This window comes from Sinohyriopsis cumingii, chromosome 6 (genome assembly GCF_028554795.1).
Source record: "Sinohyriopsis cumingii isolate HCF-2022 chromosome 6, ASM2855479v2, whole genome shotgun sequence".
In the NCBI taxonomy this organism is placed as follows: Eukaryota; Metazoa; Mollusca; class Bivalvia; order Unionida; family Unionidae; genus Sinohyriopsis; species Sinohyriopsis cumingii.
Window position 1 is genome coordinate 110,219,446 of NC_142966.1, and position 25,850 is coordinate 110,245,295.

A 25,850-nucleotide genomic window follows, 5' to 3' on the forward strand; every position below is an offset into this window, starting at 1 on the left:
TGTATTTAACAAAGAACATTATAATGCAATGTTGCTGTTTTTTTAAACAACGTTGCAAAAACTAACATGGCAGTAATTCATGATCAAATACACAAGTATAAGGCAATAAATGTAACATCATTACATGTGCATAATTTCATAACAACTGGAGCATGACAAATTAAACATTAGGAAAGGTTAGAAGTATTGTATTAAAAATAACTGATACAACTAGTTTTGTAGTAAAGAAATTCATGCTGATTACCAGCAATAAGTACAGCAACACTATGGATTGGGTGGATTGGGTGGAGTGTACGTAATAAGAAAGCTACATACTTCAAAGCATTTAATATCTTCATTTAATATCTTCGTTTCAAAGTAACATTAGTTATTAAAAGGTTCTTTTTGTTATAATAATAGACTTATTTCAACTGAATATACATTAATAGTTCTTATTCTTGGCATGTGGCCCCCGAGTGGATGAGTGGTCTAAAGCACTCTCAGTTACAGATCACTGCCATCTCACCTGTCTGCATGGGTTCGAGTCTTGGATTCGGCCAATGTGGGTATGTGAGAAAGCTTGCCAGTATCTTCTTGAAGGTCAGTGGCTCTTTCTGGGGATGTGCCGGGTTCTTCCTCCACCATTAATACTGGCTGCCATGTATAGCCTATCGTGTGCTGAAAAATGGCATTAAACCCTACAACAACAACATTCTGTATGTAAGCGTGATATGCAAGTTAGTATTGTTATCATGCACATTGCAAATCAATTTAAAAACATCATTTAAATCTTGCTACATACATAATTCTCTTTCCATTTGCTCCATTTTCCCCACTGCTGCTGAATAATCTCCTTATCAGTTACGACGTTATTCGAGTCTTTTCAACAAAAAATTGTTTCATTTGAGTCTTTTCAACAAAAAATTGTTTCATTCGAGTCTTTTCTACATAAAATTGTTCAGCAAGTACCCCCTCCCGACCTTACCCGATGTCATCGAGCAGAATAACTGACTTTCTTCTAAAATAATATGTCCCTGTTTACATGATGACATGTTAATGATTGGCAATGATTTATTCGGATGTTACAAACTGTATGCAATTTAATTATGCAGACAAAACTTTTGTCAAGTGGACAAAATGCCTTCTTCATAACGGAAGCGATAAAATGTGTTGTCACATGATTTTTCGGTCTTTGTCTGGTACCCTCATTTGATCAAGGTTAATTTCTGTGTGTGTGTGTGTATTAATGCACAAAATCTATTTTTAGCCTATGTTGACCCTATTATGATCTTGACAATTACGTCAGGTTGTAATCATCAAAGAGAAGAATTAGGCAGATGTGTGAATCCCAAAACTATATCATAACATTGTTGAGCCCATTTCCTGTAAATGTCAACTTTTAAAGACAATGGTATATTATTAATGTTAGTGTTACATGTACTTTAGTCAACACTTCTTTCAGTAACAGAAACTTGACATTGGGAGACATGTATCAATGATAATCTGTTTACTTACCTTACCTCATGATATGAATTAATTATTGGTTCTGGATACATTTGAAAAAAAAGTGGCCGCTTGTGAGGGGAACATTTTCCATTTTTGTACTAATATGCTGGCTGCTGGTCACGTTAGAGGGATGGCCATTTTTGAGGGGTACTTTTGAATATAAACTCGTCAGTGCCAAGGGATTCTGGCCATAAGAAGTGGGTGGCTGCTAGTCAGGGGGACTACTGTAAACCTTTGATATGCTAGACTGTTGCATAATTCAACTCCCAAGCTGCATCTGGGCTGTAAGCTTGCCATCATCTTATATATAAACACACACATCTGTCTGTGTGTCTCACTTGCTAAACAAGAGGTCATGAGTTCAAAACTTTTGGCAGCATCCCAATTTTCTTTTACTATTTTTGTCCTTTTATGTTCAACATTCCATTTTTTTTTTTATTTTTTACTTTTTCTTTATTCCTGTCCTACATTTGTCCTTCTATGTGTCCCAGCCACCAAAGAAGAGATCATGAGTTTGCAACTCATGGTCACATCCCCAATTTTTTTATACTTTTCTTGTGCTTTTATCTTCAACTTTCTTTTAAAGTTGCTGATCCCAATTTGTTTCTGTTTACATTTTTTATTCCCAGCCTTGGATGGGCAATTAGCCTACTAAGAACATAAATATACTAAAATTTACCAGAATGATATATTGTGTGCCACATTCTCTAGTTCTAAACTGTTCACAGTTGCATGCACATTGAATGATCAAGCTTGATCTGTATATTGGTCTACAACTACTGCTGACATATTTGGTTTTACCTGTATATTGGTCTGCTTTTGTAGAGCTCTCGGCACCGTAGACCCCTGTGCCAAGCATTGCCTTGTTGCTACCAAGACGGCAGTCAAGACCATTTTCACAGATTGCACCAATCTTATCCTTTTTGGTCCCATGAAAGAAATAATATTCGTTGATTGCTGGGTACATCTCTCTTGACAAGTACTTGTTTCTTCTCGAAGTCTTGATATCTCCCTTTCTGCAGCCTTTGATCTTATCCAGATGTGGAAACCTTTCCTGTTTTGACTGCCACAATGATCTGAAAATTTCTTGTCTCTTTTTGAAGTACAACTCATAGAGATCTAGGTTTTCGACCCTTTTGACCTTTAAGACTTTAATCTGAGTGTGATGAAGTCCAACATCATCATTTCCTTGGCCAATGAATTTACTCTGCCAAGTATCATCCACCAATTTGGCTATTTCTTGGAAAGTTGTATCCTCCACATTTTCGAGCTTTGACTTTTTACCTAGTTTATTTAATTAAAAATGTCTACATTTTACTGAAAACTACAATTAGGAGAGAAAAGCCAGTCTGCAATATAACATCCTTGCAAACTCCCATCAAATGCATTGTTCCAAACAAGGAGTGAATTTAAACATCTTAAATTAAACTGAAGATTGATGTTATGAATTAATGTGGGACTAGGTAAATTTATTCTGAAAACTGAAAATACATGTTAAGAATTAATATGGGACAAAATAATTTATTCTGCAAAGTGAAAATATATGTTAAGAGTTAATGTGGGGTTATTTAATTTACTCTGCAAACTGACAATATACTTTAATTAATATGGGACTATGCAATTTATTCTGCAAACTGAAATGTACAGGCTGGACATTATCAATAAATTTACAGTTGATTTTAGTATTAGAAACAGATCCATCCTGCAGATATAACTGATAGAGAATGTAAGCATGAATTTCTGCATAAAGTCTTTACTAGTTTATTATCTTTAGAAAGTGAATATAAATGATATTAAACAATATATTGTGTGATTCATATATAATTACTGATATTATCAAAACTTGGATTCAGCATAAATGAGGTTTGACAAATTTAGTTATGAACAAGTTATTTTAAAGTAAATATTGGTAATAATATTTCTTTAAGGTAAAAATATTTAGATGAAGATATAAAAGTGATGAATTTCTGAAAGATATATACCTGATAATGCACTTAAAAACTTGGAAATGAAATCTTTTATAGTATTTCTTCCCATACTCCAGTATTCTGGAGTTTCAGACTGTTCATAGGCTTTAAAATGCCAGAAATCGGAGAGAACTTTTAAGATGGCAGTATGGGCAGCTCTAACTTCCGTCTTCCATCCCTTAAGGATGTATGCATCCTGCTTGACTACAGAGAAAGAAATAATCAGTTTAGTCTTAATACCAGTAATCCATAATCATTCATTCCCCAAGAATAGAACGATAAAATATACTGATATAATATATGTACTGCAGAACTTGTACTAACATAGGATACAATAATTTGATAGTAACTGATTCTTTTTCTTCTTCAGAAGAGCAAAGGAAGAAAGAAAACTGATATGCTGAAAAAATGTATACGAAATAAAATTATGCAGAATAATTATCTTGCTTGTTAATTTATATGACTGTATAGTTTGAGATGGCAGGTTTATTACTATATTGAAAAACTTGACTGCCACTAACAGCTTTCTGAAGATTTTAAAGAGACATTTGTTTTGCCCAAAGGATGACATAGTATGCATATTGGGAACAATAAAGGCTGCATACTGATGCAACATTTAGAAATATAGTATAATACAGCAAATGCAAACCCTCACGTAGGACTCTTTGACCAAACATAACCAGAGTCATTTACATGTGACATATCTGCAGTCCCACACTAGACTTTTACTGAAGGTATCTTAAGTCACTCTTTGCTCGACACGGTTCTGATATGTTAACCCTATCTACACCTTGGAGGATCAAGCAGATATTTCAGTGCTTTGTCCTAGTGACAGCAATTGGATTTCATAAGTTGCCTCCCTTAGTATGTAAAGTCAACTAACCAACCGTGCATAACAGAGGTGCAGGCCAGCAGTGGAAAATTGCTTATTTATGAGTTCATTCAAGTTGTGTGTTCCTCTTGTCTTGATCATGTTGGAACAGTATTCAAATTTGAACAACTTTATTTTGATTGGCTCTGGTGGCTTGCTGCTGTATCCAGTGAAATTCACAGACCTGAAGCACAGAAATATCTACTCAATCCACCAAGGTGTAGCACATGGGTTAACATATTGGAACCTTGGCTTGCGAAGATGTCTTAAGTCAAGCACTCTCAAATTTTATACTACTTTTGCAACATAAAATATAATAACGCAGAAAACCATAAGTATTATTAAAAAAATGTCTCTGTATAACTTGCTTGACATGTGTTTTAAGTTTAATTGAACTATCTTAAATAGTATGAAAGTTATATTCCAGAAATTAATATGTTTATGGACAGACAGGAAACTGAATTTAACTAAATTTAAATTGACCTTGATCTCTTTTGAGCCAGCTGACGAGTCTGTTCCTTGATCTCTTTTGAGCCAGCTGACGAGTGTGTTCTTTGCAAATAAAAGTGTAATGCTTACTGATGCTTCAGTCAAAACCATGCAATCAGTTCCTCAATGGGTTGATACAATTTCAAACCACATCAAAAGCAACTGTGCCAAACAATTAACAAAGATTTTAAATTCCATCAGGAGCAGAGTGAAGGTTGGGGTGAAGGCATATGAAAGTACAGTGCTGAATAATCCTTCCATATGGATACAATTATAAACAGGAAGTCCTAAAAGACATTTTGGACTTGTGGACTTTCTATAAATTTTCTTCTAACCTCAGAAAACTTTAAGAAATGTTGATGCTACTTGTGCCACTGTTGAGGTGGATGAGACTTGAGATACAGTAAACAAAACATAAACTTGTAACCAAAATACAATACTCAAAGCTGATAAAAGATTTTCTGTTTCTGTGTGACTATGAAAAGAGATAAAAAAATTTTTAAACAATAATATACAACATTTTTTGTTTTCCACAAACAAATGTAATGTTAGCCCAAACATGGGGAGGGGTGAGGATCAGACTGAACCCCTACCCCCACCTAAGTTCACTCTTGATCAGCTAGTGATATTACATGGAGTGGAAAACCTCTACAATTTTAGCATGGTTCTAGCACAAGACCAAACTGTGAAAAAAAGATTGAGAAAATATGATTTGTATTAATATAACTCAAATACAGACCTCCTCTCTGTTTTCTCTGTTTAACACTTGCATCATACTCTGACAATATATCCCTTATTTTCTTTTTCTCTGCTGGAGGTAATTTATGTATTTTGCTGACAGGTTTACTCTCAAACAGGTAATTCTCCTTCATCTCTTTAGCTAGCTTCTTTACACGGTCTAAACATGTCTGCTTGTCTTTGCCAACAATTTTCACTGTAACTGTTGAAACGTTTGCAACTCTAACCTGTATGGCATTCCAAGGTGCTATTTCTCTTTCTACATAAAACATAAAAAACTTATGTTTTACATTAACCACATGTAAATGCTGAAACCGTGTTTCAGAATCAATGCCTAACACAAATTAACTAAAAAAAAGAAATCACTATAATCATTTGAATAAATCATGATCACTAGACCTATTAGCAAACCTTATCAACTATGATGTTGTCCTTGAAGAAGACACAAAGATATAGATATTAGTATTTTCTTTCAAAAATTACCTATTATATATAAAACCTATTATATATAAAGGTAATAAATGAAAAAATAATATGACAGGAACACTATTAAAATATTCAGAAATTATTATTTTGTCTTATCGATGTCTATATAGTACGAAATTGTCCCACATAAGACTGCTGCAGAAAGAAATAAATTTCAGAGGATTATATATTCACCTTTGTATAAGGATGATGTAAGGGAGATAACTCCATTTTTCTATCTGTTTTACATGTTCAGCCAGGCCACCGGGCAACACAAGACCATAAATTGCACAAAGGTATCAAAATAAAATACCAGTGCTGCTGGGACAACACTTTATATTTGTAATTAGGCAATTCTTTTCAAGAGAAAGGTACATAACAGATCTTATGACACTAAGGAAAATTTCCATGGCTGCGACACAAGCATGAATGATAAATAATAACTTCCCGAGAATTTATCACCATGTCATAGACATGACAAAGTTGCTTCATAAGTGTCAACCTATTTTATCAAAGCTTTCTTAAAAATGTTTTCTTGTGCTTAATATGTTCCCATAATTACATACAGGAAAATAATTGCAAATTTGCCACTTTTTCCATCTGGAAAGTTTTCCACCCATTCATTATAGTTTTAATCATAGGCCACAAATAAAGAAAGAACTCAAAGAGTACTGGAATGAAAAACAACACTAAAAAGCAATCGCGAGATCTTTACAATAACAAAGACTGTCCAGTGTGACCTTCACCATTGACCTCTTCACTTACGGTTTAAAAAATTTCCTCTATCTAATGAAACTGGGTGCAATGAATGACAGATCCTTGTAAATCTAATCCTGGCTAAACAATCGACTCCTTTGGAAAGGTAGAATGCAATACTAATCATTGTCTTTAGATTGTTCATCACAGAATAAGAAAAAAGCTGTCTATACAAAGTATGTCACATGGTAAATTTCTTCTATAATAAAGTCATGTGGATTTGTAAATTCGTTCATTATATACAGATCTTGTTATATGAAACTGTGAAGAGGAATATTTTAGTTTTCCAAGGAAATAAACAAAATTCAAATTATATTGACTTTTAATTTGTGTTAGGTGTACTCTATGGCTCTTTGAAAGCTACAAAAAATTATAACCATGATGTTTAGATGGAGAAGTATTATGATCACCATGCTGCTGTTGATCGTGGATACAAGATATTGCAGGTGAGCTCTCTGAATATGATAGAGCCATCCATCCATCACCACTGCCATCATCATCATCACTGTCATCATCATCATCATCATCATCATCATCATCATCATCATCACCACTGCCATCATCATCATCATCATCACTGCCATTATCATCATCATCCTGATAATGATCTGTTCTCTGGTCATCTGGGGGGTATTCTGAAGGACTTTGGGTTGACTGGGCCTTAATAGATGATAATTTCTTCAAAAACTTTTGACAAACATCCCCGTCAAAGACAACAACTGTAACTTTCTGGAAAATAAAATACACAATAAAATATTCTCCTTATAAAATCTGCCAGAGTTATCATATTAAACTAATGATAAAACCTGTTGACAAGTATATCCAAACACATGATTTTCTTGTTTGCTACCTTGTTCTAGCAGTCAAATGAATGAAACTAAATTTCATATATATTTACTATTTATTTACATGCTAATTTTCCTACTTAAGCCTGTATTAAACTGGATTCTTACATGAACAGGCTAATTTCAGCTTATTAACACATACATTTTTGTCATACTCAAACATTACAATTGCATGTACTGCATGATTACATATTTTTCCATGTTTAAATGTCTTTTTTATAGGTATCTGGTACATAGTTTGAAGAAGCATTCAACAAAAAGCGAGATTCCTCTCTTTCCAGCTCACCTCTATTGCTAATGGCATTACACATTTGATAATTAATGATGCAAATACGGCTGTATACATAGATTAGGATTTCAAAGTGGAAATCCATACAAAACAAAAAAGGAAGTAATACTTCATTCTAGAAATCCTACAACAAAAATTAGTTATTCAAATTAGAGAAAACCTGAGTAACTTGTTAGTTATTACCTTTACATTCATCTGGCCATAAGCACCACATGCTAGCTTGGTCGTTTCATCTAACATAGCTTCCACTACTGAATCTTGATCATAGCCATGAAGGCGTCCACATCCAAGTGGTGGAAGGGCCAAACTTGTCACGCCATACATCTGACAGATCTTGTAACAGGTTCTCATGACTTCCCTCACCTCCTGTAAAAGAAGTTCACAATAAAATTAAGTTAGTATATATTATTTTGTATATCTATATTGTGTGTTTGTGAAATATGTATGCATTGAGCTTTGATAAATAAATTTTTCATTCCTGTTTGAAGATAAGTCTTTGGAATCATTTGTGGTTGTGTTAAGATATAATCTGAGATGAAATATTTATTTAAATTATTAATTGGAGTTACAAAGTGCTCATTGTATTTTGGATCAAAAGAAATTACTTTAGAATTATTGTGAACTCATCAAAGACATTTTGAATTATATCATGATACATCAGGACACTGAAGATTATTGGAATTCATTCAGAACATTCTGTACTTTGGATTTGTGATAGGACGTTTATATTGGTTTTAATTTACAGTATTGTAATTGTCTTTTTTTCACTTTATGTACTATGAAAATAAATCATTTGTTGAACTTTACTTAAATTGTTGGTTTCACTTCTGTTATGTTACATATTTTAAGACCTAGAGTAAAAATAACAATTCAAATAACAACAAAAAAGTAGGCAGTGCAGAATTCCACCCCACCCACCCCCACCCCAGAAAAAAGAGATTATACAGAACATTCAATGAGACTTTGTAAAATACCACAGCTAATACATGTATGTGTTCTTTATAGTAAAGTTATGCAAAATAAATGTAATTTAGATATATAGTTTTTAACTAACGTCTGCCACCAATCCATAATGAATCAAACCCTGCGTTCTATCTCCAAAAGTATTTACCCGGCACAATTACTATCTCACTCAAATTATGTAAGCCCTTCATAACTTTCAAATTTCAAACCATAGTGGTCTGTTTGTGATTTATAATGTATCAGCTGCTGACTAGTACAATAGTCAATCTATCGTATTACATAATAGGTGGGAGCTTATTACTTGTGAGTGTATTTTATAGCCTTCAAATTACACATATGCACAATGCATGCTATTGACCTGGTGCAACTAAAATTACAATAGCAGATGCACTTTTCGATGTGGCAATGACTGCTGAATAACACCAGGGAAATATTGTGATTTAACCTTTTAATAAGAAGCAATAAGAATATTTTATTCCACTGCTTTAAATTAAAATCTCCAATGCCAACTAATCACAATAAGTTTTCTGGCAACTGTGTATTGGTGTGCTGTTTTACTAGCACATAGTATACAATAGTACAAGTTATTCTGGTAAATGTACTTCTGTACTCTTGTAATAAACCAGTGATTGCAATACATGCATTTCTATATATAATACACAAATAAATTGTCTACTTCAGTCATCATTCATTTTGCTTTATTTTTTTGTTAGATTCAATGTCTTTTATTCTTATAACCCCAAAAGACCTCTAAAAGATGTTGCTCTTGAAAAACAAATTTTTTTCTATTAAAATGTTTTTGCAATAATACTTACCTGATGATAATACCTTAGGACAACTATTACAACTTTGCAAATTCATCCCTCCCTTGCTAAATTTTTTAGTTTCCTATAAGCGGCAATTAGAGTGATCTCCCCTTCATACAGGGATTGTAGACAAATCCAGTCAGTACTAAGGTCTCACTGGACAGTTTCATATTTTGACACCTCCCTAATTTTTAAGATAGAAGGCACGAACCTAATTATGATAAGTCTAGCATTTATAAATTCACACAGAAGCTAAATCTGTAATGTGGTTTAGATTTACTTTGAGTTAAGGCTTGAAAATGGGTTGGTTTGTTTGGTGACTGCCTGTCACAGTTAGACTAGCACTGGAGATCAAATGTGTAACTTGGGCTGCAAATGAACAGCCGACTTGGCTTACATATTTACGTATGTCTGCTACAGAGGTAAATATCTAAAAATCAAGATGGCTGAGGGGTGATGCAAAGTATGATAATTTGTTATAGTTCTAATAAACTGTATTCATGCATAAGGCACATACTGATTCTTTTAGCTGCCTTGTCACAGGAAACTATTCAAAATAGCTCTTTGCTGTCAAAAATGAATGTAAAAAAGAGGGGTTGGTGGCAGTGTTGGTTTGGTATAAAAGCCACCAGTTGTATAAGGAATTAACCTGATTAGCACAGTCAAAATCTCACATGCATGCTTTCAACAAAAATCATTTAAGTTTGTTTTTATTTATATCTTCAGTGAAAAATTATTCTCATTTTTCTACAATAGGTCATTGTTGGATGAAAATTCACCAGATAAACTGTCCAGTGAGACCAAATCTGCTACTAGAGCAGAAGACACTCTGTCTATATGGATGCAACTGTGTAGAGGCTGGGAGGTGTATGTGTATTATGATCAGGTAAGTATTTTTTTTTTTTTAAAATACCAGCAAAAAAGGAAATTTTATAGTGAATTGTTCTCTGATAGCACTTACCTAATCACATTAACTTTAGGAATTAATTCTGCTATGTCCTGAATGTAGCACTCTCATAGACTTGAAAATGTCTTACTGTCTATTCTTGTATAGACAAAGGGAAGCAGCTCTTAAGATTACATACCCTCACACTACTAGTTGGCACCTGGTATACATGATATCATAAGTTTTAACTTTCACTGCAAACTGACAGCAGGCCTCTGTCAATATGTGGATTTTTTATCCATTTCTGTTAGCCATTCAATAGTATTTCTGGTGGTACATTAAGTCAAACAATTATATTATACAGTGTATGCTAAATTGTTGTGTATTTTGGTGAATTTTCAGATATTTTGTCTGAATCTGTTACTGTTTGATATGACGTGTTTACATTTGTAACGCAATATTGCAGCTATGTGGTACTGCAGTACAGCTGTTTTTGTTCATAGGTTTGCCTGTAGGCACATATTATCACTTTATTTTCATAGATTTACTTCCTACATATTATGCATTCAATTTTTATATTTGATTGCCATTATTACACATTGTATTTACATCTGGTGTCCTTTTGTTTATTTTTTCAGAGAGTCTGTGACAACATGGCAATTAAACGTAACAGATGAGATGTTTCAAGGTAGTGGAATACAATCATGAATCCAGCTTTCTTGCACCAAAAGCTCATTGTCCAAAACCTTTAAGGGAGTGCTCTTTGTGGACAGAAGATGTATTGTCCAATATTCTTAAAAACAACTCAAAGGCAAGAAAAAAATGGCTCAATCCAAATAAAGCTATCAAGACATTTTAAGTTTAAGTTTAAACCTCCCTCTCACTTGTTATCCACCTAGCAAATTGCATTGTGTAGAGGATATATTGCAGATGGACATCAACAGAGATCTTTACTTGAGGGTGATCGATAGGATCAATAAAGTTTTGTCAAGGTCAATATTGACAAGAGAGTATGACTAACGGTTGGATTCAAGAGGTAACAAAAGTAATTCCTAACACTAATGTGATTGGGCAATGTATCTGATGGAGAAATCTTCAAATATATTACCCTAACATAATACCTTACAAAAAGAGATAACAAGTGGAGGGAGTTGCATCCCCTTAGCCTTAAGAGGCAATCTCTGATCCCCAAAAGTATGTGAGACAGCCTCTAGACAACCCGACAGGAGAATAGACTCCATACAAAGGACAGCAGCTTCAAAAGGGAAAATATTTTCCACCTGCAAATCCAGTGGTAGTTGTGAGCTGCATCCCTATGAATCTGTCAAAAGACCTGGGTAGGTAACCTTTTGAACTACGACTATAGCTCATACCAGGCTGAGCTGTGCTTTTTGGGATGAAAGATCTCTGAGATAAAAGCTGGAAAAAGTCGACTCTGTTGGACTTTTTCACACAGTGTGGAAAAAGTGGCAAAAGTTTCACTCAAATGGAATGTTGTGGCAACTCTCCTAACTCTGTGAATGCCAGTTGGTCTTTGTTGATTAGCATGCCAACATATGCTTGAAGCCTGTGTTACGTGTTTAGGCTCTTTCAAGCAGTAACAAGAAAAGAGTGAAGACAAGCTTTGTAAAATTTAAGAAATAATTTATTTCCCTAGAAAAACAAGGTAAAAATGAGAAAGGAACTTATGGTTTTACGAATCAAATCCAAAAAAAATCCAAGAATAATCCAAGAATTAAAAACTAGAAGTCCTAGCAATAAAAAGTCCTAATGAAACTGATGAAACTGAGTTTGAATTCTGATAAAATCTAAAATGGAAGGTGATGACGTATGCTGTGGTGAGCATCATACTGATGTTCAACAGTTCTTTGTTGAATCACAGAAAATAACATTCCAGTGTTTGAATTCTGTGTAAATTTTTATAACTGTCCTCGTCCAAGAACTAATTAAGGGCACAAGTATTTCCAGGGAAAAATAATCTCTTGGAATCAAAATAATTTGAAGAAAACAAAATAATTAGCCCCCCAAAAAACTGGTCATAACAGAAAACACCTTGACGTCTCCAATTGTTAAGGCAAGTAATGGCTATTCTTTCTCAAAACATCAATAATAAATCTACTATGATGCAAAACAGATGTCCGGATGTGGGTCAATCCTCTGGAAAAACCTAACTGATACATGTTATTTGTCGTGTACTCCAAGTATGGCCTCGATTTCACTTGATGAATCTTACTCTGAGAAAGAATTTTATAAAAGTTGTTTACTTCAACTCTTACTGATTCTGAATTAAGGTCAGGAACTAGGTCAGCATTAGATACAAAGTTTCTATTATTAGTTGTTTACGAAAACAGTCAGGTCAAATAGAACTGAACTGAATTTCTGGAAAATGTCAAATCCAGTGAATAAAGTTACATTACAATAGTATGTAATGGAATTTCAAAAAATTTAAAACTTACAAATAAACAATTAAATTAAATCAAATATAAATTAAATCAAATATACATAACATCTTGACCAAGCTATAGATGGAGTAAGAGGAGAACAAAACTCTGGTGGCAACAGTTGAAAGACTTCCTCGATTAATGCTTGGAAGGCAGAGTCCTCTTGTCAGCAAGATCTTGCAAAGACAGTGGAGCCTGTGAGTGTACTTGGTCATCTCTGGGTGAATGGCTGTATGCAAACTGAACAAAGACATTCCATCTTTAAGCTTAAATGATAAGATCGCTTGAGGTAGTAAGTTGTTGCAATCTGAGACTCATGGCAGAGTGTGCTTTTGATGGAATAGTGTCATCTTGCAGTGCATTGAGCCATTCTTTGTGCTGAGACCAGTAAAGGGATATTTGCTGATGATGTGTGAGATAACATCTGAGTAGGCTTGCTTTAATCTAGGTTGATCTCCAGTGTAGCAGATAAAGTTATTCTATATTTGGCTTACAATGTATGATCAGCTGTGGTGGTGAGATATGCTAACTCCCAAACTGTCAGTGAATGAAGTCTCCCTTTGAATGGCCAAGGCTTGAGAACAAAGTGAAGTGACATCCTTTGGGTACCAATGCAAAATGCTTGGCATCGTTTGCAGTGACTGTATTGTGGCACTATGCAGGTTATGCTGAGAGCATGATTGTATGACTTGAGTTCAGCAAACTGAATCATTCTTCTGGTGGCTGACTATAGATCAACTCTAGTACTGACCCTTTCAGAGCCATATTGCAGATTCCAGTCAAAGTGGAACAGAGCCATCATAGTTGGTATGATGTTGGCCAGTTTATTAAATAGTGACAGGGTATGGGATATTTTATCCAAGTAGCTGGTCCATACATCTGAAATACAAGGCAGTATGGAGGCAGTTTGTTCTGATCTTGATCTCGCTCAAAGGCAATTGTGTGTAATTAAGAAGCCCATGCTAAGGCTAGATTAGCATAGAAAACATACCTGTATGTATCTGACGTATCGGAAATTATACAGCAATATTATACAGATTTTGTATTACACACTCCAGACCTGCACATTATTTAAATATAGCAATGTGAGGTGGCACACTAGTGACCCATGCAGGTATGTATCAAAGGTGCCCAAGTGTGCACAGAGGGCAAAGTGAAGATACTGGAAAGAAATAACTTTGTCATTGAAGAAAGAAAGAAAAGCTGGAAATTTATAGATGGAATATACTTCCTTTCAAAGAGAACGCTCCTCCAACTTGCTTTAAAATAAAAAAACTTCCAGAGTACCGGTACTTGTATTTGCATTTGCATTGCAAAGCCTCTCTGTCTGTAGTGAGTGTGTTACTAAGCATGGGTGGAAGCAGTAACTGAAGTATTCACAGGATTTGGTACCAATACCTTTATCATAGGAGATTTTTCTAACTGCCACCTTGGTGGGCAGATAATATTAGCATTTTAGCTAAACAGGGCTAGATTTGCAAGGTAGTAGGTGTACTCCCAAGGTATGATGACTGAGTAATGTAATTGAAGAAGAAAGTTATTAAACTGCATGTTATAATCCGATCTGTTGTGCTAGAAAAAACCCAATGTAGTCAACATGGAGCCTTAAAGAAGCAATACTGCATAAATTTTCAACATATTTACTTTGGTTTCGTTGCTTCTGTTAGATTCCAATAGTCAAAACATGTTGAAATTAACCTTGCTAAAAACCGCATTTAAACTCTGATGTATGTAAATCTTTCCTCTTGTACCAATGTCCATATAAAACCACCCAGTATACCACTGCCCTTCTTATACAGTCACTTAGTATCCCAATGCCCATCTTATACAACCACTCTTACACCACTGCCCATCTTATAAAACCACTCAATATACCACTGCACATCTTATAAAACCATTCTAATACCAATGCCCATCTTATAAAACCACTCAGTACACCACTACCCATCTTACAAAACCACTCTTACACCAATGTCCATCTTACAAAACCATTCTTACACCACTGACAATCTTATAATACCACTATTATACCACTGCCCATCTTATAATACCACTCTTATACCACTGCCCATCTTACAAAACCACTCTTACACCAGTGACAATCTTATAATACTACTATTATACCACTGCCCATCTTATAATACCACTCTTACACCAATGTCCATCTTACAATACCACCCTTACACCAATGTCCATCTTACAAAACCACCCTTACACCACTGCCTATCTTATAATACCACTCTTACACCACTGCCTATCTTATAATACCACTCTTACACCAATGCCCATCTTATAAAACCACTCTTATCCCACTGCCCATCTTATAATACCACTCTTACACCAATGCCCATCTTATAATACCACTCTTACACCAATGCCCATCTTATAAAACCACTCTTATACCACTGCCCATCTTATAATACCACTCTTACACCACTGCCCATCTTATACTACCACTCTTACATCAATGCCCATCTTATAAAACCACTCTTATACCACTGCCCATCTTATAATACCACTCTTACACCACTGCCCATCTTATAATACCACTCTTACATCAATGCCCATTTTATAAAACCACTCTTACACCACTGCCCATCTTATAATACCACTCTTACACCACTGCCCATCTTATAATACCACTCTTACATCAATGCCCATCTTATAATACCACTCTTACACCAATGCCCATCTTACAAAACCACTAATTACACCAATGCCCATCTTACAAAACCACTCTTACACCAATGTCCATCTTATAATACCACTCATACACCAATGTCCATCTTACAAAACCACTCTTACACCACTGCCTATCTTATAATACCACTCTTATACCACTGCCCATCTTACAAAACCACTCTTACACCAATGCCCATCTTATAATACCACTCTTACACCAATGCCCATCTTATAATACCACTCTTACACCAATGCCCATCTTACAAAACCACTCTTACACCACTGCCTATCTTATAATACCACTCTTACACCACTGCCCATCTTATAATACCACTCTTACACCAATGCCCATCTTACAAAACCACTCTTACACCACTGCCTATCTTATAATACCACTTTTACACCAATGCCCATCTTATAATACCACTTTTACACCAATGTCCATCTTATAATACCACTCTTACACCAATGTCTTAAAATACCACTCTTACACCAATGTCCATCTTATAAAACCACTCTTACACCACTGCCCATCTTATAATACCACTTTTACACCAATGTCCATCTTATAATACCACTCTTACACCACTGCCCATCTTATAAAACCACTGTTACACCAATGTCCATCTTATAAAACCACTCTTACACCAATGCCCATCGTATAATACCAGTCTTACACCACTGCCCATCTTATAAAACCACTCTTATACCAATGCCCATCTTATAAAACCACTCTTATACCACTGCCCATCTTATAATGCCACTCTTACACCACTGCCCATCTTACAAAACCACTCTTACACCAATGTCCATCTTATAATACCACTCATACACCAATGTCCATCTTACAAAACCACTCTTACACCACAGCCTATCTTATAATACCACTCTTATACCACTGCCCATCTTACAAAACCACTCTTACACCAATGCCCATCTTATAATACCACTCTTACACCAATGCCCATCTTATAATACCACTCTTACACCAATGCCCATCTTACAAAACCACTCTTACACCACTGCCTATCTTATAATACCACTCTTACACCACTGCCCATCTTATAATACCACTCTTACACCAATGCCCATCTTACAAAACCACTCTTACACCACTGCCCATCTTATAATACCACTTTTACACCAATGTCCATCTTATAATACCACTCTTACACCAATGTCTTAAAATACCACTCTTACACCAATGTCCATCTTATAAAACCACTCTTACACCAATGCCCATCTTATAAAACCACTCTTACACCAATGTCCATCTTATAATACCACTCTTACACCAATGCCCATCTTATAAAACCACTCTTATACCACTGCCCATCTTATAATACCACTCTTACACCAATGCCCATCTTACAAAACCACTAATTACACCAATGCCCATCTTACAAAACCACTCTTACACCAATGCCCATCTTACAAAACCACTAATTACACCAATGCCCATCTTACAAAACCACTCTTACACCAATGTCCATCTTATAATACTACTCATACACCAATGTCCATCTTACAAAACCACTCTTACACCACTGCCTATCTTATAATACCACTCTTATACCACTGCCCATCTTACAAAACCACTCTTACACCACTGCCTATCTTATAATACCACTCTTATACCACTGCCCATCTTACAAAACCACTCTTACACCAATGCCCATCTTATAATACCACTCTTACACCAATGCCCATCTTATAATACCACTCTTACACCACTGCCCATCTTACAAAACCACTCTTACACCACTGCCTATCTTATAATACCACTCTTACACAACTGCCCATCTTATAATACCACTCTTACACCAATGCCCATCTTACAAAACCACTCTTACACCACTGCCTATCTTACAAAACCACTCTTACACCAATGCCCATCTTATAATACCACTGTTACACCAATGTCCATCTTATAAAACCACTCTTACACCACTGCCCATCCTATAATACCAGTCTTACACCACTGCCCATCTTAAAATACCACTCTTACACCAATGTCCATCTTATAAAACCACTCTTACACCAATGCCCATCTTATAAAACCACTCTTACACCACTGCCCATCTTAAAATACCACTCTTACACCAATGTCCATCTTATAAAACCACTCTTACACCAATGCCCATCTTATAAAACCACTCTTACACCAATGTCCATCTTATAAAACCACTCTTACACCAATGCCCATCTTATAAAACCACTCTTACACCAATGTCCATCTTATAATACCACTCTTACACCACTGCCCATCCTATAATACCAGTCTTACACCACTGCCCATCTTAAAATACCACTCTTACACCAATGTCCATCTTATAAAACCACTCTTACACCAATGCCCATCTTATAATACCACTCTTACACCAATGCCCATCTTATAATACCACTCTTACACCAATGCCCATCTTACAAAACCACTAATTACACCAATGCCCATCTTACAAAACCACTCTTACACCAATGTCCATCTTATAATACTACTCATACACCAATGTCCATCTTACAAAACCACTCTTACACCACTGCCCACCTTATAATACCACTCTTACACCAATGCCCATCTTACAAAACCACTCTTACACCACTGCCTATCTTATAATACCACTATTACACCAATGCCCATCTTACAAGACCACTCTTACACCAATGCCCATCTTACAAAACCACTCTTACACCACTGCCCATCTTATAATACTACTCATACACCAATGTCCATCTTACAAAACCACTCTTACACCACTGCCCACCTTATAATACCACTCTTACACCACTGCCTATCTTATAATACCACTATTACACCAATGCCCATCTTACAAGACCACTCTTACACCAATGCCCATCTTACAAAACCACTCTTACACCACTGCCCATCTTATAATACCACTCTTACACCACTGCCCACCTTATAATACCACTCTTACACCACTGCCTATCTTATAATACCACTATTACACCAATGCCCATCTTACAAGACCACTCTTACACCACTGCCCATCTTACAAAACCACTCTTACACCACTGCCTATCTTATAATACCACTATTACACCAATGCCCATCTTACAAGACCACTCTTACACCAATGCCCATCTTACAAAACCACTCTTACACCACTGCCCATCTTATAATACTACTCATACACCAATGTCCATCTTACAAAACCACTCTTACACCACTGCCCACCTTATAATACCACTCTTACACCACTGCCTATCTTATAATACCACTATTACACCAATGCCCATCTTACAAGACCACTCTTACACCAATGCCCATCTTACAAAACCACTCTTACACCACTGCCCATCTTATAATACCACTCTTACACCACTGCCCACCTTATAATACCACTCTTACACCACTGCCTATCTTATAATACCACTATTACACCAATGCCCATCTTACAAGACCACTCTTACACCACTGCCCATCTTACAAAACCACTCTTACACCACTGCCTATCTTATAATACCACTATTACACCAGTGCCCATCTTACAAGACCACTCTTACACCAATGCCCATCTTACAAAACCACTCTTACACCACTGCCCATCTTATAATACCACTCTTACACCAATGCCCATCTTACAAAACCACTCTTACACCACTGCCCATCTTATAATACCACTCTTACACCAATGTCCATCTTATAATACCACTCTTACACCAATGTCTTATAATACCACTGTTACACCAATGTCTTATAATACCACTGTTACACCAATGTCCATCTTATAAAACCACTCTTACACCACTGCCCATCCTATAATACCAGTCTTACACCACTGCCCATCTTAAAATACCACTCTTACACCAATGTCCATCTTATAAAACCACTCTTACACCAATGCCCATCTTATAAAACCACTCTTACACCAATGTCCATCTTATAATACCACTCTTTCACCACTGCCCATCTTATAATACCACTCTTACACCAATGTCTTATAATACCACTGTTACACCAATGTCCATCTTATAAAACCACTCTTACACCACTGCCCATCCTATAATACCAGTCTTACACCACTGCCCATCTTAAAATACCACTCTTACACCAATGTCCATCTTATAAAACCACTCTTACACCAATGCCCATCTTATAATACCACTCTTACACCAATGTCCATCTTATAATACCACTCTTACACCAATGTCTTATAATACCATTGTTACACCAATGTCCATCTTATAAAACCACTCTTACACCACTGCCCATCCTATAATACCAGTCTTACACCACTGCCCATCTTAAAATACCACTCTTACACCAATGTCCATCTTATAAAACCACTCTTACACCAATGCCCATCTTACAAAACCACTCTTACACCACTGCCCATCTTATAATACCACTCTTACACCAATGCCCATCTTACAAAACCACTCTTTCACCACTGCCCATCTTATAATACCACTCTTACACCAATGTCCATCTTATAATACCACTCTTACACCAATGTCTTATAATACCACTGTTACACCAATGTCCATCTTATAAAACCACTCTTACACCACTGCCCATCCTATAATACCAGTCTTACACCACTGCCCATCTTAAAATACCACTCTTACACCAATGTCCATCTTATAAAACCACTCTTACACCAATGCCCATCTTATAAAACCACTCTTACACCAATGTCCATCTTATAATACCACTCTTACACCACCACCCATCTTTTACAAAACCACTCTTACACCAATGCCCATCTTACAAAACCACTCTTTCACCACTGCCCATCTTATAATACCACTCTTACACCAATGTCTTATAATACCACTGTTACACCAATGACCATCTTATAAAACCACTCTTACACCACTGCCCATCCTATAATACCAGTCTTATACCACTGCCTATCTTATAATACCACTATTACACCAATGCCCATCTTACAAAACCACTCGTACACCAATGCCCATCTTACAAAACCACTCTTTCACCACTGCCCATCTTATAATACCACTCTTACACCAATGTCCATCTTATAATACCACTCTTACACCAATGTCTTATAATACCACTGTTACACCAATGTCCATCTTATAAAACCACTCTTACACCACTGCCCATCCTATAATACCAGTCTTACACCACTGCCCATCTTAAAATACCACTCTTACACCAATGTCCATCTTATAAAACCACTCTTACACCAATGCCCATCTTATAAAACCACTCTTACACCAATGTCCATCTTATAATACCACTCTTACACCACCACCCATCTTTTACAAAACCACTCTTACACCAATGCCCATCTTACAAAACCACTCTTTCACCACTGCCCATCTTATAATACCACTCTTACACCAATGTCTTATAATACCACTGTTACACCAATGACCATCTTATAAAACCACTCTTACACCACTGCCCATCCTATAATACCAGTCTTATACCACTGCCCATCTTATAATAACACTCTTACACCACTGCCCATCTTATAATACCACTCTTACACCAATGCCCATCTTATAATACCACTCTTACACCACTGCCCATCTTATAAAACCACCCTTACACAACTGCCCATCTTATAAAACCACTCTTACACTAATGCCCATCTTATAATACCACTCTTACACCAATGCCCATCTCATAAAATGACTCTTACACCACTGCCCATCTTATAAAACCACTCTGTATACCACTACCCATCTTATAAAACCACTTTTATAACAATGCCCATCTTTTAAAACTACTCACATACCAATGCCCATCTGATAAAACCACTCTCATTCCAATGCCCATCTCATAACACCACTCTTGTACCAATGCCCATCTTATAAAACCACCTTTGTACCTATGCCCATCTTACAAAACCACTCTCATACCATGCCAATCTTATAAAACCATTCTTATACCAATGTCCAGCTTATAAATTCAGTCTTATACCATTGCCCAGCTTATAAAACAAATCAGTAGACCCTGACCATCTTATAAAAGGGCTATAATTATATATCACATTAGCTTAATGAAATTTCATTTATAATTCCTATTTTATTTAATTTTAGTTCTAGACTAAAAACAACAGTTGTCACATCCTTAAATATAACACTGCTTGTTTCTTTCATGCATTAACTTTGGAACATATATACCCCAGTAAAATGATCCAACACTTAAAACACAAGTCATGGTTCCCATGAGCAGCATTATTTACAAGGAACACTTTATTAAAATTTTAAACTTATCTGACAAAAAAAGATGTAGGTCAATGAGGCAACATTTTCATTTTTTGATGAAGTACAGGTTACAATGAGGTTTACTGAAAACCATGTGTCAACATGACTTAACATTCAGAAGAAATACTTCAAGAATGTATACTTGATAGGACCTAGAATCAACAAGATTTCTTGAGCAAAATGTGTTAAGCTTCATACCTATTCATCATAGTGAGTATCTGTGTAAAGTTTCATAACCATTCCTCAAATTGAGTATTTGTGTCAAGTTTCATAACCATTCCTCTTATTGAGTATTTGTGTCAAGTTTCATAACCATTCCTCAAAGTGAGTAGTAGATGGAGGAAAAGAAGCAAGATGAATGTTCTTATTTAATATCCACCTGATATGGAAGATGCTGAAAATCCCTATACTTTGAGCAAAGCATAAAATCTTTAATTTTGCGTAAACACAACTAAAAGTCGACAGGAAAATAGAAAATAGCATACCCTTTCAGTGTCATTTACATGTGTCTTCAACATGACATGGAGAACCACATCACATTTCAGATTTCCAGTACCTTCTGTTAAAACAAATCCATCTTCTTCAGACTGAACACTATCCTGGTACATCTGAAAGGAAAGCAAAAAATCCATGAATCAATTTTTGTTTTCCTTATTAAGGTAAGATATTCAGATTCCTATCCTATGTAACCAAATGCAAGTACAGTGCAACCATTTAACTAGTTTGTTTATATAAGATAGACCCTACTGATGTTCAACATTAAAAGAAAGGGTGAAGTTATCAATGTAACAAGATAGTCGTGTAACTAATTCAGGTTTGAAAAGACATGATGTAAATAAGAGTTATGAATTGGTTCTGAAACCTTCAGTAAATTTTCAACCAAGTAAATTTGATTGCATTATTTCTTTAACATGCATCTCTGCAAGTTATACAGTTTTAATGCTAATGTGATCTTATTTTTCTTTTCCCAGTAAATGGCCAAAAACTTGTTTCCATTTTATGAGATAAAGTTTAAAAATGAAACAGGGTTCTCACTAGGATTCCATGACTATCAGTCTGGAAAATGTTGGAGTAAAAACCTGTCATCCAAATCCTCAAATCAGGGTTATCATGATTTATTTAGCTGTGAAATGTTAAGATGCTATAAGCACAAAACTAAAAGTACTGGAACATTGTCAGTGTTGCTATTTTTTCCAAATTATATATAAGAAATGCATATTAGGGTTAAAATTAAATGAAACCTAAATTTTAGGAAAAAGTCACTTTTCAAACAAAGAGCCAACAGTGTAAAATTTTCTATCAAAGTCAGAACTGATCTGCTCTTCTCCAAAACCGAACTGATCATTTATTCATAGCATTATTACTGATGATAACTTAATATTTAGTAATTCTAATCCTCACAATATTGCATCTCACTTTGAAAACACAAGTGAGATGTTACTATAAAAAAATTAACCCTATACATTACAACACAATGAGCCAAGCATTTTTATGTAATCTGCTAGTACATATTTACCAAATTTATACTGTTTTGGTTGCATCAATTGATAAAGTGGAAAAACAAGGTTTCAGCTATTTTTGTTTTATAACCTCAGGATTATTAGACAATTGTCTCTTGTTGGTGTGGAAATAGCTAGGCAGGCACTAGAATATTTCATTTTTATTATTGAAATTTGGTCCAATTAAAATTATTGTCATTTTTGACTATTTGCTTTACCAGGAAAGGGGAACACTGTGCAATTTTCAATGCTTGATATTGTCCTTGTTTAATTTTGTCTTCACTCACTTAACTTTAGCCTTGACTCAAAAACTTTAGGCTTGACTCAAAAACTTTAGACTTAACTCAAGTAACTTTAGTCTTAACCCATTATTTACCAACGTTTTAAATAATATTTTGATCTTTCTCTTACTTATGTTTGTTTTCCAACTAATTTTACTGAATTAATGCTACATTGTACAAATTTATTTCTGCCAGTTACTTCCTTCAAAAATCCAGTCTCTTGTATCATCAACACAACCTTGAAATTACTTCTACTAGTGATTGGCGGTGGCCTTGCAATCTAATTCGGCTGAAAAAAGACACTTTCATTTTTTCAATTGCAAACCTGTCATTTAAAGAAAAATAGCAAAATTGAAACAAATGATTCTATTCTAGCAATTTGGTGACATCCAGCACAACATAAACCATATCAGACTGAACTTCCTACTACCCTCTATATTTGTCTTTTATATTTCCTTGTCAGATCGATGTAGTTACAGACTAAAATCCTCATAGACATCTAAAATATCATGATATTATTCACTATTTTTGGGGATTGTAAATTAAGATAATTCTTGTAAAGTAACTGACATGTGTTTTGTGAAAATTATATTCCCCCTGGGACTCTGGTTCTGTTCTGTATGCATCCAAACTGAAAAATGGGCATATCTGAATGTCCTTCCTTGCATACTGGAAAACTCGTGATTAACGCCCATGGAAAACTATCACCTCACTGCAGTTTATACAGCTGAGTTTAACTGAGGCAATTAAAACATATTAAGTCAAAGATAAACAGCTACTCATACCCTAATTAATTTTATGTATATCTGTATTGTGTGCTTAAAATTTGGCCATAATTATAGCTGGTAATCGTCATCTATGAACAAGATAAACATAGCTAATTTTTGTCCATGAGTTTAGATTCTATTTTAAGATAATGAGCTATAAATGTTGTTTATTTGGGTTCATGTTCTATATAATGAACTTGTTTATGATTTGGGGTAATTTCCCATTGGATGATCTAGTAAGGTAGGTTGTGCAGCAACATATTAATTAGAATTAGTAGAGTCCTGGGGATATATATATATATATATATATATATATATATATATATATATATATATATATATATGTATAAGATTGAAGAAGAGAACGATTAATTCTTTCATAATTCCTATTTTTATTACTGTTCTTAGTTTTTTTTCAGTCTACATATTATTCAATATTGTGTTTAGATTCAATTTGAGATGAATCATTTATTGAAATATTTAATGGAATTACAAAGTGCTCATATGAACATTTGCACTAAGTACTATATTGGGATTACTGTGAATTCATTGAAAGAGTTCTGGATAATGCCATTACAATACATCAAGACTGTTGGCACTTTAGCACATTCAAGGTTATTGGTATATCACCACATTCAAGATCTATGCTTCATTTGGAACACTATTCCTTTGGACTTGTGATATAAGGTTTTAGGATTATTTTGGATTTAATTCACTAAACTTTAAGTTCCTCTTGATGTAAATTCTGCGAAGAAAAGCTTGAATAAACAGGACATAATAATGATACCTGTATTTTAAAATAACACCAACATTACCTTCTTAAAATGAAGCCATATAATGGATGGATAAATTATGGTATTTGCCTAAAACTATTTAAATGATTATCAGGTATTATGTGCCTCTTAGCATCTGTAACAGATAGAAATCATTACTTTAATCTCTTACCTTTCACTAAAATTTAGATTTGCTGACCAAATTATGTAATGCCTGCTGCAGAAATGATATCTTTTGACTGCACAAAGACCAGTGTCTATTTCAATTATCAAGCTTTCCTAATTGGATTGTTTAAAATTACCTGAATGTATTATGTTCTGTATTACATATTTTATTATATTGTGTGCACTGTATTTTGCAAATCTAAAACCAGGCACATCTTCTGTTAAAATCATGAAATTGAAACTTAAGTGATGTGTCATATATACCTCACTATATTTTTATATCCATTTCGTCATTGTTGTTCTTGAGTAAGTTATTTAAAAACCAATATGAAATTAATTTATCCCTCCTGTGTATCCCTTATTAGTGAAACACTTTATTATGCTGACTTAGTTGTACACTTCTGTGAATGTTCGGGGCCCCGAGTGGCCGAGTGGTCCAAAGTGCTCTCCGTTACGGATCACTGCCATCTCACCT

At 35.0% G+C, this 25,850-nt stretch overlaps 2 protein-coding genes across 11 annotated transcripts in view; one reads left to right on the top strand and one right to left on the bottom strand.

Annotated features, from left to right (window-relative positions):
* The window catches only part of LOC149797708 (receptor-type tyrosine-protein phosphatase delta-like), a 263,521-nt gene that overhangs the window by 53,053 nt on the left and 184,618 nt on the right, over positions 1-25,850 (top strand). The gene's annotated exons all lie outside the window — the stretch shown is intronic.
* Positions 1-25,850, bottom strand: part of LOC149797710 (uncharacterized) — an 85,189-nt gene that overhangs the window by 20,715 nt on the left and 38,624 nt on the right. For 3 of the 4 annotated variants that reach the window (XM_089962645.1, XM_089962644.1, XM_089962647.1), the window contains 6 exons: positions 22,376-22,498; positions 8,089-8,271; positions 7,182-7,500; positions 5,552-5,809; positions 3,468-3,656; positions 2,287-2,769 (listed from right to left, as the gene is read on the bottom strand). In XM_089962645.1, coding sequence (XP_089818771.1) covers positions 2,287-2,769; positions 3,468-3,656; positions 5,552-5,809; positions 7,182-7,500; positions 8,089-8,271; positions 22,376-22,498 — 1,555 coding nt within the window. The remainder of the gene's footprint in view (positions 1-2,286; positions 2,770-3,467; positions 3,657-5,551; positions 5,810-7,181; positions 7,501-8,088; positions 8,272-22,375; positions 22,499-25,850) is intronic. The other variant, XM_089962646.1, reaches the window with a different exon arrangement.